The 22,431-nt window shown below is 35.0% G+C and overlaps 1 protein-coding gene across 10 annotated transcripts in view; it reads right to left on the reverse strand.

The window, feature by feature from the left end:
- Positions 1-1,228: 1,228 nt before the first annotated feature.
- The window catches only part of LOC136041867 (vascular endothelial growth factor receptor 1-like), a 100,727-nt gene continuing 79,524 nt past the window's right edge, over positions 1,229-22,431 (reverse strand). For 8 of the 10 annotated variants that reach the window (XM_065726683.1, XM_065726662.1, XM_065726669.1 and 5 more), the window contains 6 exons: positions 21,743-21,865; positions 20,238-20,367; positions 14,904-14,988; positions 10,830-10,935; positions 8,732-8,945; positions 1,229-1,662 (listed from right to left, as the gene is read on the reverse strand). In XM_065726683.1, coding sequence (XP_065582755.1) covers positions 1,484-1,662; positions 8,732-8,945; positions 10,830-10,935; positions 14,904-14,988; positions 20,238-20,367; positions 21,743-21,865 — 837 coding nt within the window. In that variant the 3' untranslated portion in view covers positions 1,229-1,483. Of the gene's footprint in view, positions 1,663-6,261; positions 6,328-8,731; positions 8,946-10,829; positions 10,936-14,903; positions 14,989-20,237; positions 20,368-21,742; positions 21,866-22,431 lie in introns of all 10 variants that reach the window. The other 2 variants (XM_065726696.1, XM_065726691.1) reach the window with 2 other exon arrangements.

A 22,431-nucleotide genomic window follows, 5' to 3' on the forward strand; every position in this document is an offset into this window, starting at 1 on the left:
TTTATTTTATACATGTAAGTTTAAGTAGCTTATGGGAAAAAATTTGTAGTAGCCTTTGATGTGAACATTAGCTAAGTAGGATAAACTTCTAATAAAAAAAATTAGAGGAAAAATCGCTCAAATTATTAAGCGGAGACGGCAAAACTAGATTTATTAAAGTTTAGCGGCTGTCAAAAGACAGCTAAATCAAAAGGGTGCCCAACTGCTTACCCTAAAAAGTTTCTCATTAAATATTTAAAATTCAAGCTTGAAAATTCGCTTTTTTCAAGATATATTCCAAAACAATTAGTGGATTTTACTAGTCAAATAACAGTGGGTTCACTTGTCCCCAAATCTATTGAGACATCCATCTTTTTTAAATCCCAAGCGTTTAATGGATCGAATTGACCATGGTAACTGTTAAAGTTCTTTGTATATTTGTTCTCTGTGGCTCGTATAATCATCAGTTAATAGTTAAAGATATTGAAAATAACGTTTGTGTAAGCATAAGAGAAAACACAAAACGGTTGTTAGAAATAATATATATCCATAGAAACCATTCGTTTTTACTTTAAAAAAGGCAAGAAAAATACACTGTAATATTGGTAACAAATCATAATGGCTTATGTTCATTTTAGAATAAGATAATTCCCTAGTAATATATAAATCAGGGGTGTCCCAACTTTGTTCTCATCTATGATTTAAATATCCTCTAACTAACCTCCTCTATAACAACATTAAAAACAACTTACATGCTGCCTAACGATTTCTTTCCTTCTGAAAAAATATATTTTTGATAAAGAAGGTTTTGCCTGCTAACTTTTAAAAAGACTTGCTTTGTATGTTTCAATGTTATTTTCTGTCTTAAATCACTCCATAGCTTCGTATCCAATTCATTTTTCTGTTTTCCAAAAATGGAAGCTATATTATTGAAACCAGATTCAACTACAAAAAACAAATCAACGGACAAATTATGCTCCGAGCATAACCGAGAAATCATGCGTGGAAAAATGGAAAATATTGGTTGAAACTTGGTTTTCCGCATGTTAAAACACTCCCCTCCCCCCAACAAATATTATAACAAATATAGCAGCTGGCTACGAAAATATTTTAGGTTCATGTTGTGTACAACAATCGTTAATTATACAACCACTTTATTGTCGTGAAAAAACTAATTCAGTGTTTTCAGTGACATATTACCGAATTGGAATTCGATCGTGATGCACACACTACGCAAACAGCCACAAACTTTAAAGATCTCATATATTCTTTTAATATACAGAAAGAATTTTATAAACAATATTTAATGCACTATTACTATAAAACATAATTAATACTCGCAGCAGTTCACATTTGGCTGTAAGTTAAAAAGTCTATATGTCAATCTGAAAATAACCATAATTAATTAATAAAATTAATCACTAAATAATAATCACATAATGTAATGGCAATACATATATATTTCGAATTTATAGGAGCTGGTCTACTTTTCCGGAATTATCAATCAAGAATCTGTATTAGTTGTAAGCTTTATGGGTTGAAGATAATCAGAGTCTTCTAGCATAGGCTGCGTTTCATTAGGCTCTTCTTCAAGTTTTGACAGCCTTCTGTACCCCGCAGTGGAATCAGGAAAAATAAAAACTTCAGATCCAGAGGCATATGAAGGGTTACCGGATACGTAACCTGAAAAAAGGAAATTCAGAATCTTTATTTAAAAAAGAATAAAGGCAACAGCATGACAAATAGCATTGAGAAGTGGAATTATTTTTACTAGAAGCTATAAAATATCCTTGTTCACCTTTCCCTAATAAGTTGTGTATCTACAACATCCTTAATACAAATATAACCAAGCATCTTCTTCGATGTTTTTCATTATTAAATTAAAAAAACAAATTTTTTCTAACTGAGAGTAAGGAGCAACATTAACATTTCAAACGAACAGAAATTATTCCGTATATGAAAGGGGCTGTCCCCTCCTCAACGCTCCACTCTTTACGCTTAAGTTTTTTATTGTTTTAAAAAGTTGAGTTGTGATAAAGAGTCAAATTTTAGCGCAAAGAGCGGGGCGTTGAGGAGGGAACAGCCCCTTTAATATAAGGAATAATTTCTGTGCGTTTAAAGTTTTAATGTCGCTCTTTACTTTCAATTAGAAAAAACTGTTTTTTTTTATTTAATTTCTGAACATTTTTGAATTAATGCAGGTTTTGAATTTGGCTCACCTTACATGAATAATTAAAACGAAATTTGCACATTAATTTACTTCTTTTGGCTAAATGACTTTCAAAATTTTGACCGGACGATTTTCAGAAAAAAGGAGAGGGGAGGAGGCCTATTTGCCATTCATTTTTTTTTGTTGCTTAAAAAGCCCCACTAGAACTTTTAATTTTTATTTATGAATGTTTTTATTAGTAATAAATATACGCAAAATACGAATTAACTTACGTAACGAACTTCTATTTTCGTATATTTTCATTATGTATATGAGGGGTTTCGTCCCCTTATCAATACCTCGCTCTTTACTCTAGTAGCGTAAAGAGTAAGGTATTGAAGAGGAGGCGAACCCCCTGGTATACGTAATAATTTCTGTTCGTTATAGGTTTTAATGTTGCTCTTTACTTTCAGTCGATTTTTTTTTTTTCTCAATGTTTTTTTAAATAATGCTGGAAAATCCAGCGCCCCCTTCATGGAAACTCTCTTCCCTCATGATGAATTCCTCCATGAGAAGATCCTCCCACGTAACCCCTAACCAGAAAAAAATCCCCCTGAAAACGTCTCTATGACTCCCAACAACCAATACTGTATGCAAACAATGGGCAAAGTTCGTAACTTGCAGACCTTTCCCCGGTGACTCTGGGGGATCAAGTCGTCCTCAAAGACATAGTTATTAGACATCTTGACTATACTGAACAAAATGGCCATCTCAAAACATTGATCCAGTGACTCTGGGGAAAATGAGCGTGGGAGGGGGCTATTTGCCCTCCAATTTCTTTGGTAACTTAAAAAGGGAACTAGAACTTTTAATTTCCGTTAGAAAAAAAACAAACAAACAAAAAAGACGCATCCGTGATCTTTCTTTTGGCAAAAAAAAAATCCACATTTTTGCAGATAGGAGCTTGAAACATCTACAGTAGGGTTGTCTAATACGTTGACTCTGATGGGGTGATTTTCATACGATGGGGTGTTTCCCCCTTTTTTCGAAAATAAGGCAAATTTTCTCGGGCTCGCATCTTTTGACGGGTAAGACCAAACTTTTGATGCATCTAACGGTAACAAAATTCCGTTTTTTAGATTTACAGTTACTATTGAGCGGGGTCGCTCCTTACTTACAGTTCGTGACCACGAACTGTTTGATTTGCTCTTGGTTCAAATTATAACTTTTAGACCTTATCTTCTTTTGGTAAAATTATTCTAACATTTTACAAGAAATCAAAATATATTTGAAAAAACTAAACAAAAAGATGTTCGGAAAAGAAATGCTCTGAAAAATTACAATGGAACAATTTTTAAAAAACGCAAAAGGGGGCACGGCTATGATTCTATGACAATGATCATCATTGTTGCTTGTCAGAAGGAACAAACAAACTAAATTGCGGATTTTTCGCCTGTTTAAATACGGTTTAACACGTACATATAAATAAATAACGGATTTTACTGACGAATAATAAGTGACATATTTTACGTCTTGTTCTATACAGGCCAAATATCCACCGTTTAGCTTGTCGCTTCCTTCTAAACCGTAGTCCCGTTTGTTTTGTTCTTCAGCTTGATATTTTTTCTCTCTTTGTTTTGTCTTGGCTGGCCAGTTCGGCTTTATATTTTTTACTAGCTTTCTGCGACACTATCTTCTATACAATAGTTTTAAACATAGATACGTAGATTTGTATGTACAAAAACGACCAAATATATATATTTATAAAACAAAATATGTACAATTATACGTACAAATGCTTACAAATAAACAGATTTATAAGCGGACTAAATAGGATAAGGTCACCCAAATGGAGTTCCAAACTTTGGAGTTCAAGGGTTGCTAGGATATCGTGGTAGTAAATGTCTCTATTACCCCGGATGATCATGGTTGCCTGTTTTTGGACTGAATCTAGTTCCTGCATTAAATAGGCGGTTCTTAATACTGACGGGCCCCAGACGGGATAGGCGTATTCAAGTATGGGGTGTATGTAGCGGAGGTATGCCCGTAGAAGACTGTGGGCGTTGCACCCGAAGCGAGGCATTTTTGAAAGGGTTTGCAGAGATGCGTTTGCTTTACGGGTCTAATTATTAATATGGGTAGCAAAGGTGCAATCACGTGAGGAAATGACACCTAGTATTTTCACCTCACTCACAACAGGGAAAGGAACTTCAGGAGGGACGAATTCTCTCTTTAGTGGGTTCAGTCTCTTTTCGATTTTAACAAAGTTAATAGTCAATTTCGTATCAGAGCACTGTGAACTTAGTGGATCGAAAGTGATTTGGGGGAATTGTTTGGTGGGGACATTGCCATGAACAAGATAGGGGAGTAAGAGCAACAAATCGTGGACAAATTTGAATTTGTCGGTATGTTCAACCAGCAAGTAGTTGATGATGACAAGATACGTTATTCCTGCTAGTTTCGTCCTTTGCGGGGCACCGCAGTTTATTTTACTCCACTTTGAGTTACAGTCCTCTTCGTGTAAAGCAAATACATATTGCTGTCTTTCAGACAGAAAATCGAGCACAATGGCTAGCTTTTGGCGTTTAGCACCTATTCGTTTCAGGTTTTGGCAGGCCACTAGGTGTGATAGGAGATCAAAAGCTTTGCAAAAGTCGATGGCTGCTAGGTCGACAGAACAGCCTTGCTTTTCAAGCCATTTCAGGATCTGATCGTACATTCTGACTAGGTATACAGACGTCCCACATTTTGGCAGTCCGCCATTTTGGTATTTGTCGATAGTCTGTCTTACTTGCTCTAGTAGTCGCCGCAAGATAAACGATTCTGTCACATTAATCTCTGTGGAGGATGGACAATTAAAAAAGATGTCACAGATAATTTCGACCTTTTAGAGAATTTACCATCGATATTGCCGGTGATTTTGGAAAACAAAGGTCGTTTCCCCAGAAGTTCGTGAGGTACGAGTAGAAAAAGATCATTCCAGGGTGAATTTCCGGTTCTTAACGAAAGTATATAGCGTAAAATATCGTTATAAAAATGCAAAGTTTCGGTTATAGGTTTTATTATGGATTATTACACTCAGTGCTTTGTTAGTTGTAAAAAACTGCAACATTAATTTTGACAAACAGAAATTCTGAGCACATGCAAAAAGGTAAGCAGCAATTATAATTGTGAATTGACGTTGAAATGCAAACGTGTTAATGTTGTTAGAGATGTAAAGTTAGTATAAGCAAGGATTTTCAGCGCTTTAGCTCAGAGCTAGCTTCCCATTTTTTTTTTATTTCTGTAAATACAAGCAACATTCTTTGCAACATATTACCCGTCATTCATATTCTTACAGAAAAAGACTGTACTGAACAGTCAGAGAAAAAGCTGGATAAGAGTTTGAACAAATCAGCTTTTTCGATTCTGTTTGACGCTTCGTGAAATTATCTTGAATTCAAAATTCAAATCAAATCCCAGCAATCAAACCAAACAAATTGTGGTTTGATCTGGCTTCCTAAAATTATTTAAATTAGGAGCGTAATGACCAAGCCGCACTATAGTCACACATAAAAAAGCCGACATTCATAAATGATCCGTGTTTTTCCTTGATTATAAAGTCATGCTTGTACAGCAGAACCGAAAAAACGAAACAACAAATTGGATTGAAAAATATATACCAGTCAACACAAATTGCTGCCAACATTGTCTACTAATACCAAGTTTCTGTATCTTTTGAGAGATTCACCATACATATAGGAAACCTTATGTTTCATTGTATCGGGTTAACGACGTTTCTTGACTACTAAGGTCCTTGCAATGACCTTGAGATGTATTGATACAGCCAGGTTCAAACTTGCATCTTCCTGAGTTTCAAAAAATGATGCCTTAGGTCTTCGCTGTGATAGTTAATCGTGAACTTGGTGCTTGGAAGTTGAGCATTGCACAAACCACCAAATTAAGCACAGCTGACATGATTGGTGCTGGGGTTATACTAATTTATATTGTATTCATAAGTGTGACTATAATGAGGCTCAGGCGTAAAACATAACTGGAAAAGAAACTCCTTAGTTAGGAAGCTATAAGATAGCTTTACGATGAAATTAAATTAGTGCTTAGCCGCTATAAGCCCCTGGCTCACTAGCCCTCACCTGAGATTTACTAGCCGCTAGAGATTTTTTCCATGATGAAGTAGAGAGCGTTTTGAACTAATGTGCCTATTAAATGAAAAGAAACAATTATTAAGGCTATGATTAGTTGCCGTTAGGTCGAGGCTGTCAAAATAAGCAAACATTTCAGTTAGATTTTACTTTAAATGAAAGATGCGCTTAATCAAACCAAAGTTAAATCGTTTACAGGAGCAAGCTGTTTATAAACTTCAAGCTATTGGAAGATTTTGCAATTAATTTTATTAATGTAAATGTACGACGAAAAGACGAGACTTGGGATTGAGTTTTTGACAAAAGAAATCTGCTCAGAAAAATAATCAGAATATAATTAGTTAAGAATACAACTGTAAGCGCAGTTGTAAAACAAGCACATCAAATTATTTCAAACCTTGGCATAAATTTTAATTTACCTTGTAAGGTTTTGTAAGAATTTTACGGAACACAAGATTATACCTCAAGAGGACCAGGTTACAAGTAAAACTCGTTCGTACTTAATTTCAAATCCATATCGCATCTTCCATATAGCAAGATTTCCACGTCTAGACACATATTTCTGGCCATTCATATGCTTAAGGATGGAAGTTCAGTAAAACGTAGGCCTACATGTGAACGCCACTTTTAAGTGTAAATGATAAAAAAAAGTGCAAAAGATGTTACTGGCTTGTCAAGTTTTAAATATAGACACAGAGTTCTAAAGTCAAGAACTAGATGCTGAGCTGCAACTTTTTGCAGCCAAACACCAAATTTTATACGTAAAAAGAAGCTACGTTGATATTGACTGTCTGGACATACATGTGTCTAAACATGAAATTTTAACTAGACATGCGCCCGAACGCCGCTATTAATGATGCTGACAGCAACATTTAAGTTTTTGAAATGTAAAAAAGAAATTTCATCTCATTTTTTTTAATGATTACAAGCGTTTCTAGGCTATTTTAATTCTTTTAACTTTAATCCGATAGAGAATGAGTCATTTTTTTTCAAAACTCAAAACTTTAGCTACAGCGTGTATGGTCATCACACAGAGAAGGACAGGATGCGCTAGAGAGGTCTTTATGAAACTCGAATATTTATAATAGAAGCGTAAAAAAAGGATGTAGGCCCAAAAATACATAATGAATACACCAACAATTCCCTTTTTAGTTTGCTCCCTATTAGAAAAAAAGATGAAAATGCGTAAGGATATTATATTCACAAACGTAACTTGAATGGAGACTGAATAATAACAAAAAGGACACTTACATTTGCAATAATTTCAGAAGAAAAAATTTAATTTAAAAATAAGTTTAATGGCTATAAAAAAAAAATATATCAAACTAGAGACGCAACTTTAATAGATTAGCGTTCTAGTGATTTTACCGATTTTCTGTCCAATCCTAGTCAATTTATGAAAACTTTACTGCCATTTATGAAAACTCATCCAAAAATGCAGGTAAATACAAGCATTTATATTCATGAGAAAACGTTAACTTTTTGATACCCCAACTAAAGCCTTCTTTTATTTTTACAGAGCTTGGGACATTTTTCGAAAGGCCCAGTAGTGATTTTCCCATGGCAGGATTCGTACCACAAGGAAGAAAAGCAAATATCAATTAATGCCCTACGGCCCAGAAGTAAATATAAGGAGTAATTGAAAGAGCGAAAAAAATGTATTTCTGTACAAACCTTGTAATGACAGACAGAAATGACTTCCATGGATTTCCAGCATTCCATTTCCATTTACGTTCACTCTAAGATACCACGAGGGATGGTAACAGTGACTTTCACAATCGGTGTTAAGATTTTTGAAATGTTCTACACGACCTCCACTTAGCAACCTCACCCCCTCCTCCAATAAAAATCAAAAATGTGAGATCGAGAGACTGTAAAAGCCAATTCATGGTCCGAATCCATCCTGTCGAGCGCCCTGAATGGGGGATTTTTTGTCTGAAATACATACTTCTTTAATCAACTTACGTTTATTAGTACAAGTTCCATCATTTTTTTCTTTGGTGAACAGAACAAAATAAAAATAGGGTTTTATTGTGTACACCCTGTCTATAGGAATTGAGAATTAGCTACAAAGTCAATTAGTGATTAAACTGGCAGTCAAACTTTTCATAGCTTTATTGATTACTGAAGTTTTTTAGCAGCCTATCCACATGTTCGATAGAAATTAAAAATATGTAAAGATTTGCCATGTTACGAAAAGCAAAGAAAATTGACGAGAGTATGATTAGAAAAAAAAATGTGCCCCTTTGTTTTCAAAAATTGGTCTTTTTCCAATCCTAAAGTATCCTGTTGTTACCCAAAGTAAAAAAGAAAAATACCATAAAAGCGCTAATAGTGTCTTTTTGGCAACCTTGCAGACAATAAATGATACTTCACAATAAATCACAGACAGTACAAAAGATATACCACATCAAAACATTTGACACACTAAGAATTGACAAAACTGAGAGTATATTATTACCTTCGCTATTAGTATTAATTTGCTTTGGGGATAGATAACCGTCGTCCCCAATCTGAACAACTTTGGACGGGGTGTTGACATATTCATGATCTGACATCAACTGAGGGTCAAAATTTTCATAAACAGGGTTCGCCATTTGTGTCAGGTAATCGACTCTGTCTTGGAATTGAGTTCGGTTCATATTCATATAACTTTGATTGAGATCTATGTACATCTATAAAAAAAAAACATAAGTGAAAATTTTTCAATTTTTTTCCAGGGGAGGACGGAACAGGATTGAGAAACAAGAGCTCATCTGGCACTTCTGACGAAGTTGGAAGAGCTAAGAGCTTCTTCCCACCAAGTTTCATTACGATCTCTCCACTCTAAGCATTTTCCCAAGATTTCCGGTTTCCCTCTCCAGCTCCCCCCCCCTCAATGTCACCGGATCCAGTAGGGATTTAAAAAAAGAGCTCTGAGACACGAGATCCTTCTAAATATCAAATTTCATTACGATCCAATAACCCGTTCGTAAGTTAAAAATACCTCATTTTTCTAATTTTTTCGAATTAACCGTCCTTCCATTCCCCCCCCCCACAGATGGTCAAAGCGGGGAAGCGAATATTTCTTATTTAATCTGGCCGGGTCCCTGATACACCTGCCAACTTTCCGCGATCGCTATATGACCATGTATCTAGTTTCGGATCTTTTTTGTGTAAAAATTGGTGAGGTCCGAGATTCGAACCTGAGATCTCTCACACCCCCTAGAATCATACCCCTAGACCACAAGCCTTACTTAATAGGAACAATCATTTGTTTTTTTCGGCAATAAAATTCTTTTCCACTATATTGTTCACTCGCTCCCCCTCCAGACTAATTTAATCTAGTTTGGTCCCTGATACGCCTACCAACTTTCGTCCTAGCGTATCTGGAAGTTCCCAAACTAGCAAATCCCACCAACTCGCCCAAAGAGAGCGGATCCGGTCCGGTTATGTCAATAACGTATCTAGGACATGTGCTTATTCTTCTCACCAAGTTTCATCCCTATCTCTCCACTCTAAGCGTTTTCCAAGCTTTCAGGTTTCTCCCTCCAAATCCCCCCAATGTCACCGGATCCGGTCAGGATTTAAGATAAGAGCTCTGAGACACGATATCCCTTGAAATATAAAATTTCATTAAGATCCGATCACCCGTTCGTAAGTTTAAAAATACCTCACTTTTTCTAATTTTTCCGAGTTAACCGTCCCCCACCCCCCAGCCCCTCCAGATGGTCTAATCGGGGAAAAGACTATTTCTAATTTAATCTGGTCTGGTCCCTGATACGCCTGCCAAATTTCATGACTCTAGCTTATCTAGAAGTGCCCAAACTAGCAAAACCGGGACCAACAGACCAACAGAAATTGCGATCGCTATATGTCACTTGGTATATACCAAGTGCCATAAAAACCTATCTGTACTAAGAATAAAGTAATTTTTCCTAGTAAACTAGGATATGTTTTACATTGTTGAAGCCTATTTTAAAGAGAAGTATGAAGCCTATCCTTTACTGGAAGCCTATTGGTAAAATAATATAGAAATTCCCATTGACATGGGTGTCCCTACTGGATTTGGTGGGGAGCGTCATATCTTCATAAAAAAACCAAAATGTGCACTTTTCTACAATATTAAAAATAGAATAATCTTCTTAAGAAAAAAAACACTCTAAGAAAACCCTAGCACCCTGGAAGTTTTCTCCGTAGGAAAAAAAAACTGTTTGCTTGCTTTATTCCTCTCTAACTTCTAGCCATACGTATTTGTCTCTTCTGAAATACTGAAAATCCAAATTCCATAGGAAAAACATTTGAAATTTTCCTATTTTGTAAAGTCACAAAGTATTAAAGCAAAAGCAAGAAATTCTATCTTGACCAAATAAAAACGCAGACTGAAAAAAAAGTGAAAAAAAAGACAGTGAAAACTAATGCTACAGAAAGTCTTATAAATTGAAAAAGTAATACTAGATAATTATTGGAGAAAATATAATCGATAATAATAATGGACTACACTTCAATAACATCATTTTAGTAGAGTAACTATAAATTAAATATCAGTCTATGTCGTATAATTATTATTGCTGAATTACCTGCTTCGTTGTTTCGTCCAACAGGTTACCAACATGTTCTTTTAGCTCGGAAAAACTTGGCCGCTCTTTTGGCGATTTATGCCAACATTCCCTCATCACATCGTAACTGAAATTAAAACAACAATAGCAAAAGCTGAAATGGCTTGTTAAAAGCCATGGATCTGAAAGCATACACATTTCGTAAAGTTCAATTACTCAAACATTATATACAGCCTATATATATATATATATATATATATATATATATATATATATATATATATATATATATATATATATATATATATATATATATATATATATATATATAGGTTATGACTACTATTTTTTCATCATTTACAGAGTACATTCAGTTCAGAGTTTTATTCACCAATAAATACGAAATAGAAATACAATACTCGTTATTCCCCCTCGAAAGGCTCCATGGCCAGGGATACAAGGGGGATACAAAAGAAATACAATATAAGCAACAACTAAAATAAGAGACCAATAGCTAAATAGCATATAAGATGAAAGAGAGAACATACCTGAGGCCTGAGAGTCAAAGCGCAGAGAAGACAACAATACACCATGAACAAACACTCAGGGGACATCAATTCCTCAGAGGAAAAGGAAAAAAATGATATTCTATTTGGTTCTTTACTAAAAGATCCTTAAGAATCCTTTTAAAAGTCCCAAACAAGGGGCATCTCTCTAATGAAGAAGGTAGTGAATTCCAGAACTGTTGACAAGCAATGAGGGGATTAAAATCTGATCAAATAGTAGGGGTTGCGGAATGCAGATATTATATGAACGAAGGCTATAGCAGCTGAATCAGAAATAAATACAGGAGTTTTTTGAAGAGATTTTGGAAGATTGCCGTGAAGCTGATGAAAGACAAAAGAAGCACAAGAAATAATGTAAATAGACTATAGAATTAAGAGCAGTATTGATGAGGAACGGTTGGTGTCCTTAACCTAACGCCGTGCTTTATTATGCATGACAGAAAGTAACCACATTGTAGACGGAAAAGAAGACATCCATACAATGGGGCAATAAGAAACATATGACTGGACAAGGCTGAAAAAAAGAAGCTTCAGAATAGATACAAGAAGTTTGTGTCGAAAGTTTCGAATGATACCCAAATTCCGTGAGACCATAACCCTAATCATGGCTATATGGTTTCTAAATAAAAGGTTCTCATCAAGCAGGATACCAAGAAACCGGACTACCCGATTCTCTGGTCTACACAAGGAGCCTTGTGACACATGAAGGTGTGTAAGCTCAAGGAAAGCTATACCAATTAGAGAAAAAATAAGAAAATGTGACTTAACAAAATTCAAGGCCAATAAACTCGCATTAAACCATGAAATAACTCTCTCGAATATTGCCACAAGGTTAGATTTGAGATAACATTCCGTCTTCCCAAGGTTTCTAAGAGTGGTTTCACCAGCAAAAGCAACAAGAAAATCTTCATTAGAAGTAATATTGGAACACGATCGAGCATCAGGATGAAAAAGCTTGCAGCATGCCAGAGGCCTGGTGTTTTTTACCACCAAAATCAGATCATTAACATAAATCATAACATAACAATAACAGACTTAAACACAAGACATAAACAGTCATTAACATAACAGAAATAAAATGGGGCCAAGAACATATCCCTGAGGGACACCATAATATACTTCGGAAGGGCTCCGAAAAGCGGATTAATTGAAATAAGCCTACCAGAAAGATATGAATCAAACCAAGAAAAAGCGTTTTATCTTATATCAATACGCGATAGTTTCCAAAGAAGAATTCGATGAGTCAAGGAATCAAAAGCTTTATGAACATCCAAAAATAAAGCTGCCGGGATATGACCAGAATCAATTGCCGAGTGAATGAAATTCAAGAAAGCTGCACAAGCATGCTCTGCAGAATGATTGGCTGGGAATCCAAACTGGAAATCATACAAAAATTATTTCCGCTCTTATATCGGGAAATAGCGGGAAAATGATCAGAAATATCACTAACCAGCACCGAATGATCTAAGACATCTAGTGATGATAGAATATTATCAATAAGAGAAGCATGCGTGTCAGTAACTCGGGTTGGTATACAAACTGAGAGTTACCGAAGAGACCATCACCGACAAAAAATCTATAGCTGAAGCAGAATTTGATCCAGCAGGTTGAGGTTGAAATCGCCCATAAGGATTAGTTCACATGGATGCTTTTGGACTGAGTCCAAAACCTCTTTTCGGGGGGGGGGGGCCAAAACCTTCGAAACACTAGATATAAAGTAGCACTTTTTTTATTTAGTTACTAAATAAATGCAAAAAGCACGTACATCGGAAAATACAGATTAGCTTTAATCTGTAGTATTGTAGCGGATAAGGGGAAGAAGACTGAAGCCTCAAAAGTACGTTTTAGGCTCAGCTTATGTTCATAGCGATTTAGAACCAGTGTTTAATCTATTGTATCCCACCGAAAGGGAAATTTTAGGGTTAACAGTGCAATAAGGGTGCTGTGGGGGGTAGTTCTTCTATTGCAAAAACATTGATTTTAATGAAAAATGATAGTTTCCAAAATTAATCCATTAAAAGCTGTACTTTATCCTGAAAAGGGGGGGATAAACGCCCTAATATCAAGGATAATTCTATTTTGATGTGGAAATCAAACTCTCTTTACAAAAAAAATTACAGTATAATCACTAATTGACAGAAAATGGGCTAATAATTGGGCAGTGACTTGACCGGATAATTGCATGCTGTAAAATCCCAAAAAAAGGCTTCACAAATGTATCCAGATTCTTAATAAATGTCCTACTTTTGCCAGTAATCCCAAGAAACCACGGGGAAATTAAACATTCCACAAAATTTCGGGGGGGGGGAGTGGCCCGAAGACCCACCCCCCTGCATAAGTGCCAGACACTGACTAAATCTCAATAAGAAGGGGTTCAAGGATTCCTTCCTCATTTCTGCTCAGGCAAAGCCACTACTCGCAATCTGTTTCCAGTTCAGCCTCTCCATCCTATATCCTGTAATATCTAAAAAGATATCCTTATTTAAATTCAGGAAAGTTTCACGTAATCCAATAACATATAACGACCCGTTTCAGCTCATCAAAAGCCGAGCAAAGTCCCTGAATGTTAAGGTGAAGCACAGAGAAAATATCATCTCGTTTAGAGGAGGCAGAACCATTTAATTGCAAAACTTTCTTACTTTTATTAACCGAATTAGAATCATTATTCTTCTGATTTCTACTTCCAATTGAATTATTAATTATACTTTTAATATCTAAAGAATTATTTTGTAATTCAACTAAATGTTCCCCCAAAGAGTTGATACCAACCTGCTCACCAAAAGAAATTTTCAATTTATTTACGGTGGATGACCTGAATATCTTGGCAAGTACATCTTTCTTGCCGAGCTGGAGCTGTAACCTTACATCTTTGCCAGAGTTATCACTCTAAATGTATCGCTGGTTTCATTGTAATAAATAATATCCCTTCCTGTAATAATTTCTTGCAGTCTATACTGAATTTTTTCTTGTTTTCAATTTTCATTTTTTTTTAATTTTTAGTCTTAACATGAATTTTAGGTTGAATGGTCTAGTTTACAATCAAATAAGAAGGTTAAAACTTTAATTTAAGCTTCCTTCCATGAAATCATACTGTCACCTAGATTTTCATACGGTGGTCTCTCCTCATCTCTTTCTTGTGAGATAGGTGGGGGTAGAAAGAAATAAAGAGAGAGAGAGAGGGAGAAAAGAGAGAGAGGGGGAGGGATAGAGGGAAGGAGAGAGACAGAGGGGGGGGTCAGAATAACTCAAATTTGGCTTAAGACCGGATATAAAAATAAAATTCATGTTCAATCCAAAGAAGAATCAGAAGAAACTATAGGAAACAAAGATTATAGTTTGAGGTCATGAAGTTCGTCTTATTTTTGAAGTGGCGCATCAAGGACAAGGCTAAAACCGAGCAAACTCAAAGCTCATAGATAGTAGAAACAAAACAATATGTCGAAGATTCGTCAAGCTTATCCGTTTTGCGACGAGAAGCTACTTCTAAAAATTGGAATAAAGCCTTTTTGATTGTGAATGCATTACTCACATGTCTTTCGTTGCAAATCTTGGCATTGGAAGAAGACCAGCCCCAGTTATTAAACCCTCAACAAATTTGGCGTTTGGTTCAATTCCTGAAAAAGAGAGACAATCAGAGTAAGTGTGAGGCGAAGCATAAAAGGTGACAATACGAATGGTCTATTTGATCAATTAATTTCAGATTTTGTGGTGTTAAACTAAGACCTAGACAGTGGGATAGAGCCACATTTTTCGTAAAACTTAGTGTTTGAAATATGGTCAGTTAAGTACCCAAAACGCCCGTAGACAATTCCTATAGAAAACATCTAACATGTCCTTATCCGTCTTCCGAAGCGTCCACATCTCAGAACCGTACATGACCAATGTCATCAATTGTAACTTCTAATATTCTAATCTTGGTTCTCCAATCTTTTTTTCAATTGTAAAAAAAAAAACTGAGCGTAAACTACTCTTCTAATCAACTTCTAATATCTTCACTGCATCCATCATCTTTATTAATAATATTACCCGGGTATTTAAACCTATCCACTTGATTAATCTTTTCGTTACCAGACATCACTTTTTCACCTTCATTTATTCCTAGTCTAAGTGACTTTCTTGGAACCTGAACTCTCAAAACCACCAGGATATCATATTTGTTTGCTAACATTTTCATCTAGGATACTTAAGTCATCAGCATAGTCCAAGTCTTGGAGAGTTTTACTTTCCCAATTAATTCCATGCCTTCTCATAGCTTTTGCAGTGTTCATGTCCTGCAAAATAATCCTTAAGTATGGGGATAAAACACAACCTTGCTTGAACACACAATTCTTCTCTTAAAGCTTTATCTACAGTATCTCTAAGTCTAAAAAGTATCATCATACAAAGAAATTGTCATCTTTCTTAAAAAGGGGTTTAATTAAATTAAACTAAATTCTCTAGGCACTTCCTATTTTTCAAAATCATTTTCAAAATATTCAGGAATTTACATCAAACTTCACAACCCCCATACTTGAAAAACTTATTTATGACACTATCAGCACCTTTGGCCTTATTGTTTTTTAGCCCTGTCTCTAGCTCCTCCTTACAAAAAAAAATCTTCCTTGACTTCCAAAATGTCACAAATTTTTTTTATTCTTTTCTATATCATTTCTTGTAACTTTATCACGGTTTAAAACATTCTCGAAATGTTTTGGCCATTACTCTTTAACTCTTACCGCATCTATATTTGAGGTCTTGTTCCCATATTTAACTGGGATAAGTCCAGATTGACTATTCCCTCTCAATTTTTTAACATGTCTATATAATATTTTACTGTTATGCCGTCTTACTGCGTATTCCAGATTTTCCACAATTTTATCTATGGCCTCTAATTTTATCTATCGCTCAAATACTTCATTTACAAACCCCTCTTTTTTTCTACCAAACTTAAAGCGTTTTTACTAATACTCCTAGCCACGTGTTTAACTTTCCTCCCTAAAACACCATCTGCTACTTCACTAAACACTTTCCTAAAATTATCCGATCCATTTTTCACATTATACAATTTTAGACTCTGTAGTTTGATATCCAACTGCTCCTGAAAAGTTTCTGTCAAATTCCCATCCTGGAGTCTACCGGCGTCATAGCATTCCGGAAGGCAATTACCCTTCCTTATTTTTAGCTTTAGATTAACTCTAGACACTACTAAAAGGCGATGTTTACTTTTAATTAACATCATAAACACCCATCCTATATGCCCTAGTATCTTGTACTGATCCTGCCAGCCTTCGGTTTACAACAACCTAATCTGTAAGGTTGGCTCTCTTACGATCAAATGAGTGTCATATTAACTTGTAGGTTATTTTATGACCAAATACTGTATTGGATATTTCCCTTCCCTACACCAAATTTACCTAGGCTAACATACCATCTTTCTGTATCCCCACCAATATTGACATTAAAATCCTGTAATAAATACCACATTCGTACATGGGATCATGCCTATTTGTTTTTGTAACTATAGGTAAATTCATCTGAGTCACAACGATCTCCATCAGTCTGTTTACAGGGGTATATACTATATTGACAAATAACTTGCACCTTTAAATCGTAAAATGAGCTACTAAAATTCTATTATTAATACTATCCCAACCTAAGCAAGACTTAGAAGCTTCCTTATTCATGATAAGCCCTAATTCCTTCCTATTCACCCCATCCCTCTTTCCTGAGTAAATAAAATCTACATCACCTAATTTCATGTTTCCAACCCATAGAATATGAGTTTCTGTAATTCCAACAAGTCCATTTTAAGCTTCGGCATTGTTTCTGTTTTTATTGGTGTTTCTGTTTTTGTGGAACCTGTTTCTGTTTCTGATTTTCAGAAAAATAGAACAGAAAACAGAAACAGGACATCTGTTTTTGTCGGACCTGTTTCTGTTTCTGTTCTGTATTTTGTTAACTTGTTTGTTCCGTTTCTGTTGTTTTCTTTATATGTTTTCTGCTTTTATTTTCGTTTAACCAAGTGCTTGTGTTTGATGAAGAACACATATCCATTTGCTATAGATGCTCGTTTTAAGCTTCAAATATGCTCTTTACTTCGACCACATATTTTTTTTTTAATCCCAGAATTTTTTCTATTAAAAAAACCTCAAAAAATAGCTGTCTATTGCGAGTCTTAGCAGCAGTTATACTAGTAGTACTAGTAATGTTAACATGAACTAGACTTATGATTAGTTCAATATCCCTCGCAATATATCCTGTAAGTTTCAACTTGAAACTCTACATACTCCCTCTCCTCAACACCAGTTATAAAGGCATACACCAAAAAACCATTGGTATCAAAAGGGATTATATATCAGTCATGCTTTGGTCACCTCCTTCACCTCTGTGTAACCAACGATCTCAAGTTCTTGGGAGAAAATGATGCTAAGCATGTTGTGGAATATGAATCTGATGATGAACTAGAAGAAGGCTCAAGTAGAGAGCAAGAGATGGATGCAGACGAAGATGATCTACCCGATGTCATAGCTGAGGATATTGCTAGCACCGCGTCTAATATGGATGACCCTGACAAGCTGAATGAAGAAAGTGCATGTGATGAGTGGGCTGAAACTACATATGACCTGGAGGTAGCACTAGAGACATAGTTTTTTCACTTTATTTTATTTAGCTAGCTTTCGTAACTAATGTTTTTTCAGCTAAGATGAAGGTCTAGTCTAACACAAAACATCCTCCGAAGGATGAGAACATGTAGCTCAACATTAACTTTGAAACTGGTCAAAAACAGAGCCAGAAGCTTGCAGTACTGTTACCTTAGATCTTAAAACAAAGTAAATATGATTGGGTAGTTTGCAAAAAAGTGGAAAGCGTGTTATAGTACAATTCAGTAGAAAAGGTGGCTCAAGTGATTTATCAGTGTTTTCAGACTCAGTGAATTTTAGACACAATGGATGCATCAGTAGCTGCGTGACTATCAGCAGACTAGTAATGAGCAAATCTCGGCCTATAGCAATCAAAGATAAACAAGTTTGTTTTTAGAAAAAAAAACAATTTTGCGCAAAAAAATATTTGATGCTGATTCAGTAATGTTAATTATTACCACCATAGAACTTCAACGTTAATCTTAGCGCAAAAACAAATTTTCCTTATTTTCGAAAAAGAACTCGAAACCTCCCGAAAATGGCATTGAATCGAAAAAACAGTACACCAATGAAATAGCTATGGCTGTAAACCCCTAACTGAAGGTATACAGTCCTCACTCCAAAAACCAAAGAAATTCGTATTTTAGCTTGGATAGTGCAAGCAATCCAATGTGCAAGAACAATTGTTGGAACACTCGAAACAAGAATGTTTCAAAATGACAAGTTCACTGTTTAAACTTCAGTCTTTCATTTTATTCAAAGCTGTTATGCCTTTGTATTTGAAAGAAAAGTTTGTTTCTTTAATTTCATATTCTGTTGTTCAACATCTTGAGGTGGAGAGAACAAAATCGTGCATTGCCCAGATCCACTAATAGGTTTTAGAATCGCCTGTGCAGTCGGGGTCATATTATATGCACCTATAGTTGATTAAAAATAAGATGGATTAGTGGATCTGGGATGGTTTCAAGGTGGTTTCTTTATACAAGCTTAAGACTAACAGCATATAACCCGTCCAGTATAGATGCCAGGATACAACATCTAAAAAAGAGGAAGATAAACGAAAAAAACAGCAGTTATCTGTTTCCAACAAGGAAAAGAACAGAAAGTAGAAACAGGTCACCTGTTTTTGACGGACTTGTTTCTGTTTCTGTTATGTTTTTTCTTCATCTGTTTTTTTCCGTTTCTTTTTTTCTGAAAAACAGAAACAGTGCCGATGTTTAGTCCATTTTAGAACGTCTGAATTCATTAGTAAAAAAAAGATTGTCAATACGATAGTTGTTTTAACTTCGTAACGTTATAAGTTGGAATTTTCATAATATTCAAATAGAATAGAATATATGTTATTTACTGCAATAGCTGGGGCTAATATGAGCATGTCATGGCACAAAAAAAAAAGACCTGAAACAAATAAACAGCAACAGAAAAAAAAATTAAGGCAGCAAGTGCTGCTTTAAGGTCAATAAATTAAAATGAGTCATAAAAAAAAAATTAATATAAGTCAAGAATCTATTTTCACGATTAAAATAGCGACCGTTTATATAGAATATTTCAGGATAATTAAGTATGTAAATGGTTGGTATATTCAAAAACACTCACAGGCAAACAGCTGAAATAAACTGCATCGAAGATTAAATATTTGTCAAGCTAATATTATTAAAATACCGAATAAAATAAGGGACAAATGATTTGCAATATCTCTCGGTACTAGAGGCTGGGTAAGTCATTAACTGTGGACAATTATTTTTTATTTGTCGGAATCTAGTGACTGGTCCTTCAGTAGGGTGGCTCTCAAGGTCGGGTAGTAGATCACGATGATATGAAAAATTAAAACAATTTTATTCCAAATCGATATCTCAACTCATGTGTACGACTATCAAGTGAATTCAAGTTGAGTTGTTTTAGTGCATCATCATATGTTGAGTAGTTATGTTCAAGTATAATTTTGCAGCTCTTTTTTGTATCATCTCAAGTCTATCTGATTGATCTTTCGTCAAACCCGGATGCCCAAGCAGGACACACATACTCAAGAGAAGGTCTAACATAGCTGCAGTATATAGGTTTCAAAACCTCAGTTCTGGAATCTGTATACTGCAGTCATGGTTTTAAGGTATTCTCAATATCTTAACACAAACACCTAAAAGAAAGAATCCGTAGCTGATTGCCTGATTGAGCAGTCATTTTATATTGAACGCAAATATTTCTAGAAATCATATTTACACTATAAAGCAAACAATTGTATGTACCTGCGTAGGGCATTTCACCAAGAGAGAATAGTTCCCAGATCGTGATTCCAAAGGCCCAGACATCTGATTGGGTAGAAAAGACAAGAGTTGTTATTGACTCGGGAGCCATCCACTTTACAGGCATTGGTGTCTGAAAAACACTCCAAGTCAATGGCTTAATAGCATATAAATTCAAACTGAGCTTGAAATTTTCTTCTGCTTCTTATTAATTACTTATACCTTATCCAAAAAGACTTGCCTTTCTTAGCAGCTAAAATCCCAAAATAACTTTAACCAAAGTCTTCAGCTTTTCATATTTAATTTTGTATGTATAACTAAGGACTTCGTAGCTGGTTTGATAACTTAAAGCAAATGTCATTACAAGTTTGCGAACAGACTAAGGTTCAAATCAAGAGTCGAAACACGCACCTATAAATATTTTATACAATCTGAGACGGGAACCCTCTTCTTAACGGGTTCCTTGTCGTCAAAATTATGAGTGTTGCCACCCACAGGGCGTAAAAGAATGTTTTAGAGTAAGCTGCAGACTCAAAGTATATTTTAAGAAAAACTCAGTATATTTTATCAAAAATACCGAAATAGGTTAATTACATCATCACGCTCTGCAAAGCTCTTTGGCCTCGTAAAACAACAACAAACAGGGCTAGTGCAGCTACTGGGATTTTAAAGATACTTAATAATCAAAAAACAAAAACTGGTCTGAAAGAAACAGATCCTATAAATTCAATACTATGAAGGAAAAACAGATTTTTAATCAAAAATAACGATACAAGGAAATATTACATGGAGTAGGATTACCCTTTGATAAGGGAAAGAGGCCAAGAGAAGAGTGTGGCAATAATTAAAAATTGAGACTTTAAATAAGTAATTGCTGCGTGCAAGTTCGTAATAGCCCTTTCAGCCTTAGCTTAATGTAAAAAGAACTTGAATATGTTCTATTGAGGTACCAAAAGCCAACTGTTGTAAGAAAATCTCAGAGTACAGTCACAAGTCCATTGATAGTGTCAGAAGAGGTAAAAAGTAGAAAAGCTAAGCTTTTAGCCTTGTCAAATTTAAGCTGCAAGCAAAGAGCTTTGTCGTTAGTAATATTTTCTTTCATATTTTATCCCATAAGGACATTAGGCTAGAAAAAAAGAGATGATAGGCAAAAATTTTGTTAAACTGTATGTGTTGCCGAAAATTCAAAAATTCTCAGAGAAAAAAATTACTATTTCTTTTTTAAGCCGTTAAAGAGTAATAATAAGCTTACACAAGAAGTATGTTTCGGATAATGTAGCACATGATTAAGGGAATAAAATCATAGCTCTTAAAGGGAGTATAAGAATTTGCACTTCATACAAATTTCTCACTGGGCAACATTTCCCATTTTATCTTTATGTTTTTAATTTCTAAATGAGTGGTTCCCTACGACTAAACTAGAATATAGTAAAAAAAACAGACTTTAGAATTCCACAGAATAATTTGTCTGAAGTCTTGACTATCAAATAAAAAGAAAAGATACTAACATTACTTTTTTTCGTATACAAGCCTGATTTGTAAACGTCCCTCGACAAGCCAAAGTCAGATATTTTCACGATGTTATTTTCTGATAACAAAATATTTCTGGCAGCCAAATCTCCATGACAAACCTAGAAAAGAAAAGTTTTGGATCTTTAACTCATGTAATACCTTTCATTGAAACGAGATATTAGAACGATCCGTGATTTTTTTTTTTCCTCTCTTTAACATTTCTTTTAGATTAATTAATCTCAGGCATTCAACCATTCAAAACATGCATTCATGCTTCAATCATTTTGCGTCCAACCTTTGGTGGTAATAAATAGTAAGTAAAGAGCGATCCCGTGTCGATAGAAAATGAAACCCTAAATAACCGAATATTAACAAGAATAAAGACAAAACTCTAATCTAATTTACCCATCAAAACTTATTAGCGGAAGAAAATTTCCATAACTGTCGAAAAAGGGGAATAACACTTCCAAAAGCGGAGATGACTTTGACAAAAATTGCATTCACTCGGATAAAAATTTTAAGTCGTTATGCAGTGCAACATATCAATAAAGATAGCCGTTTAGAAGGCTATTTAAGTTTAAAACTTTTTTTCTTAAGTAATTCTTGTGTATTTTTTGTTTCACGAAGCAATATTATTTAAATAGATCGGCAATATTCTGCAGAAGATGCCTAAAATCAAAGGTTT

The sequence above is a fragment of the Artemia franciscana genome, chromosome 2 (assembly GCF_032884065.1).
Source record: "Artemia franciscana chromosome 2, ASM3288406v1, whole genome shotgun sequence".
In the NCBI taxonomy this organism is placed as follows: domain Eukaryota; kingdom Metazoa; phylum Arthropoda; class Branchiopoda; order Anostraca; family Artemiidae; genus Artemia; species Artemia franciscana.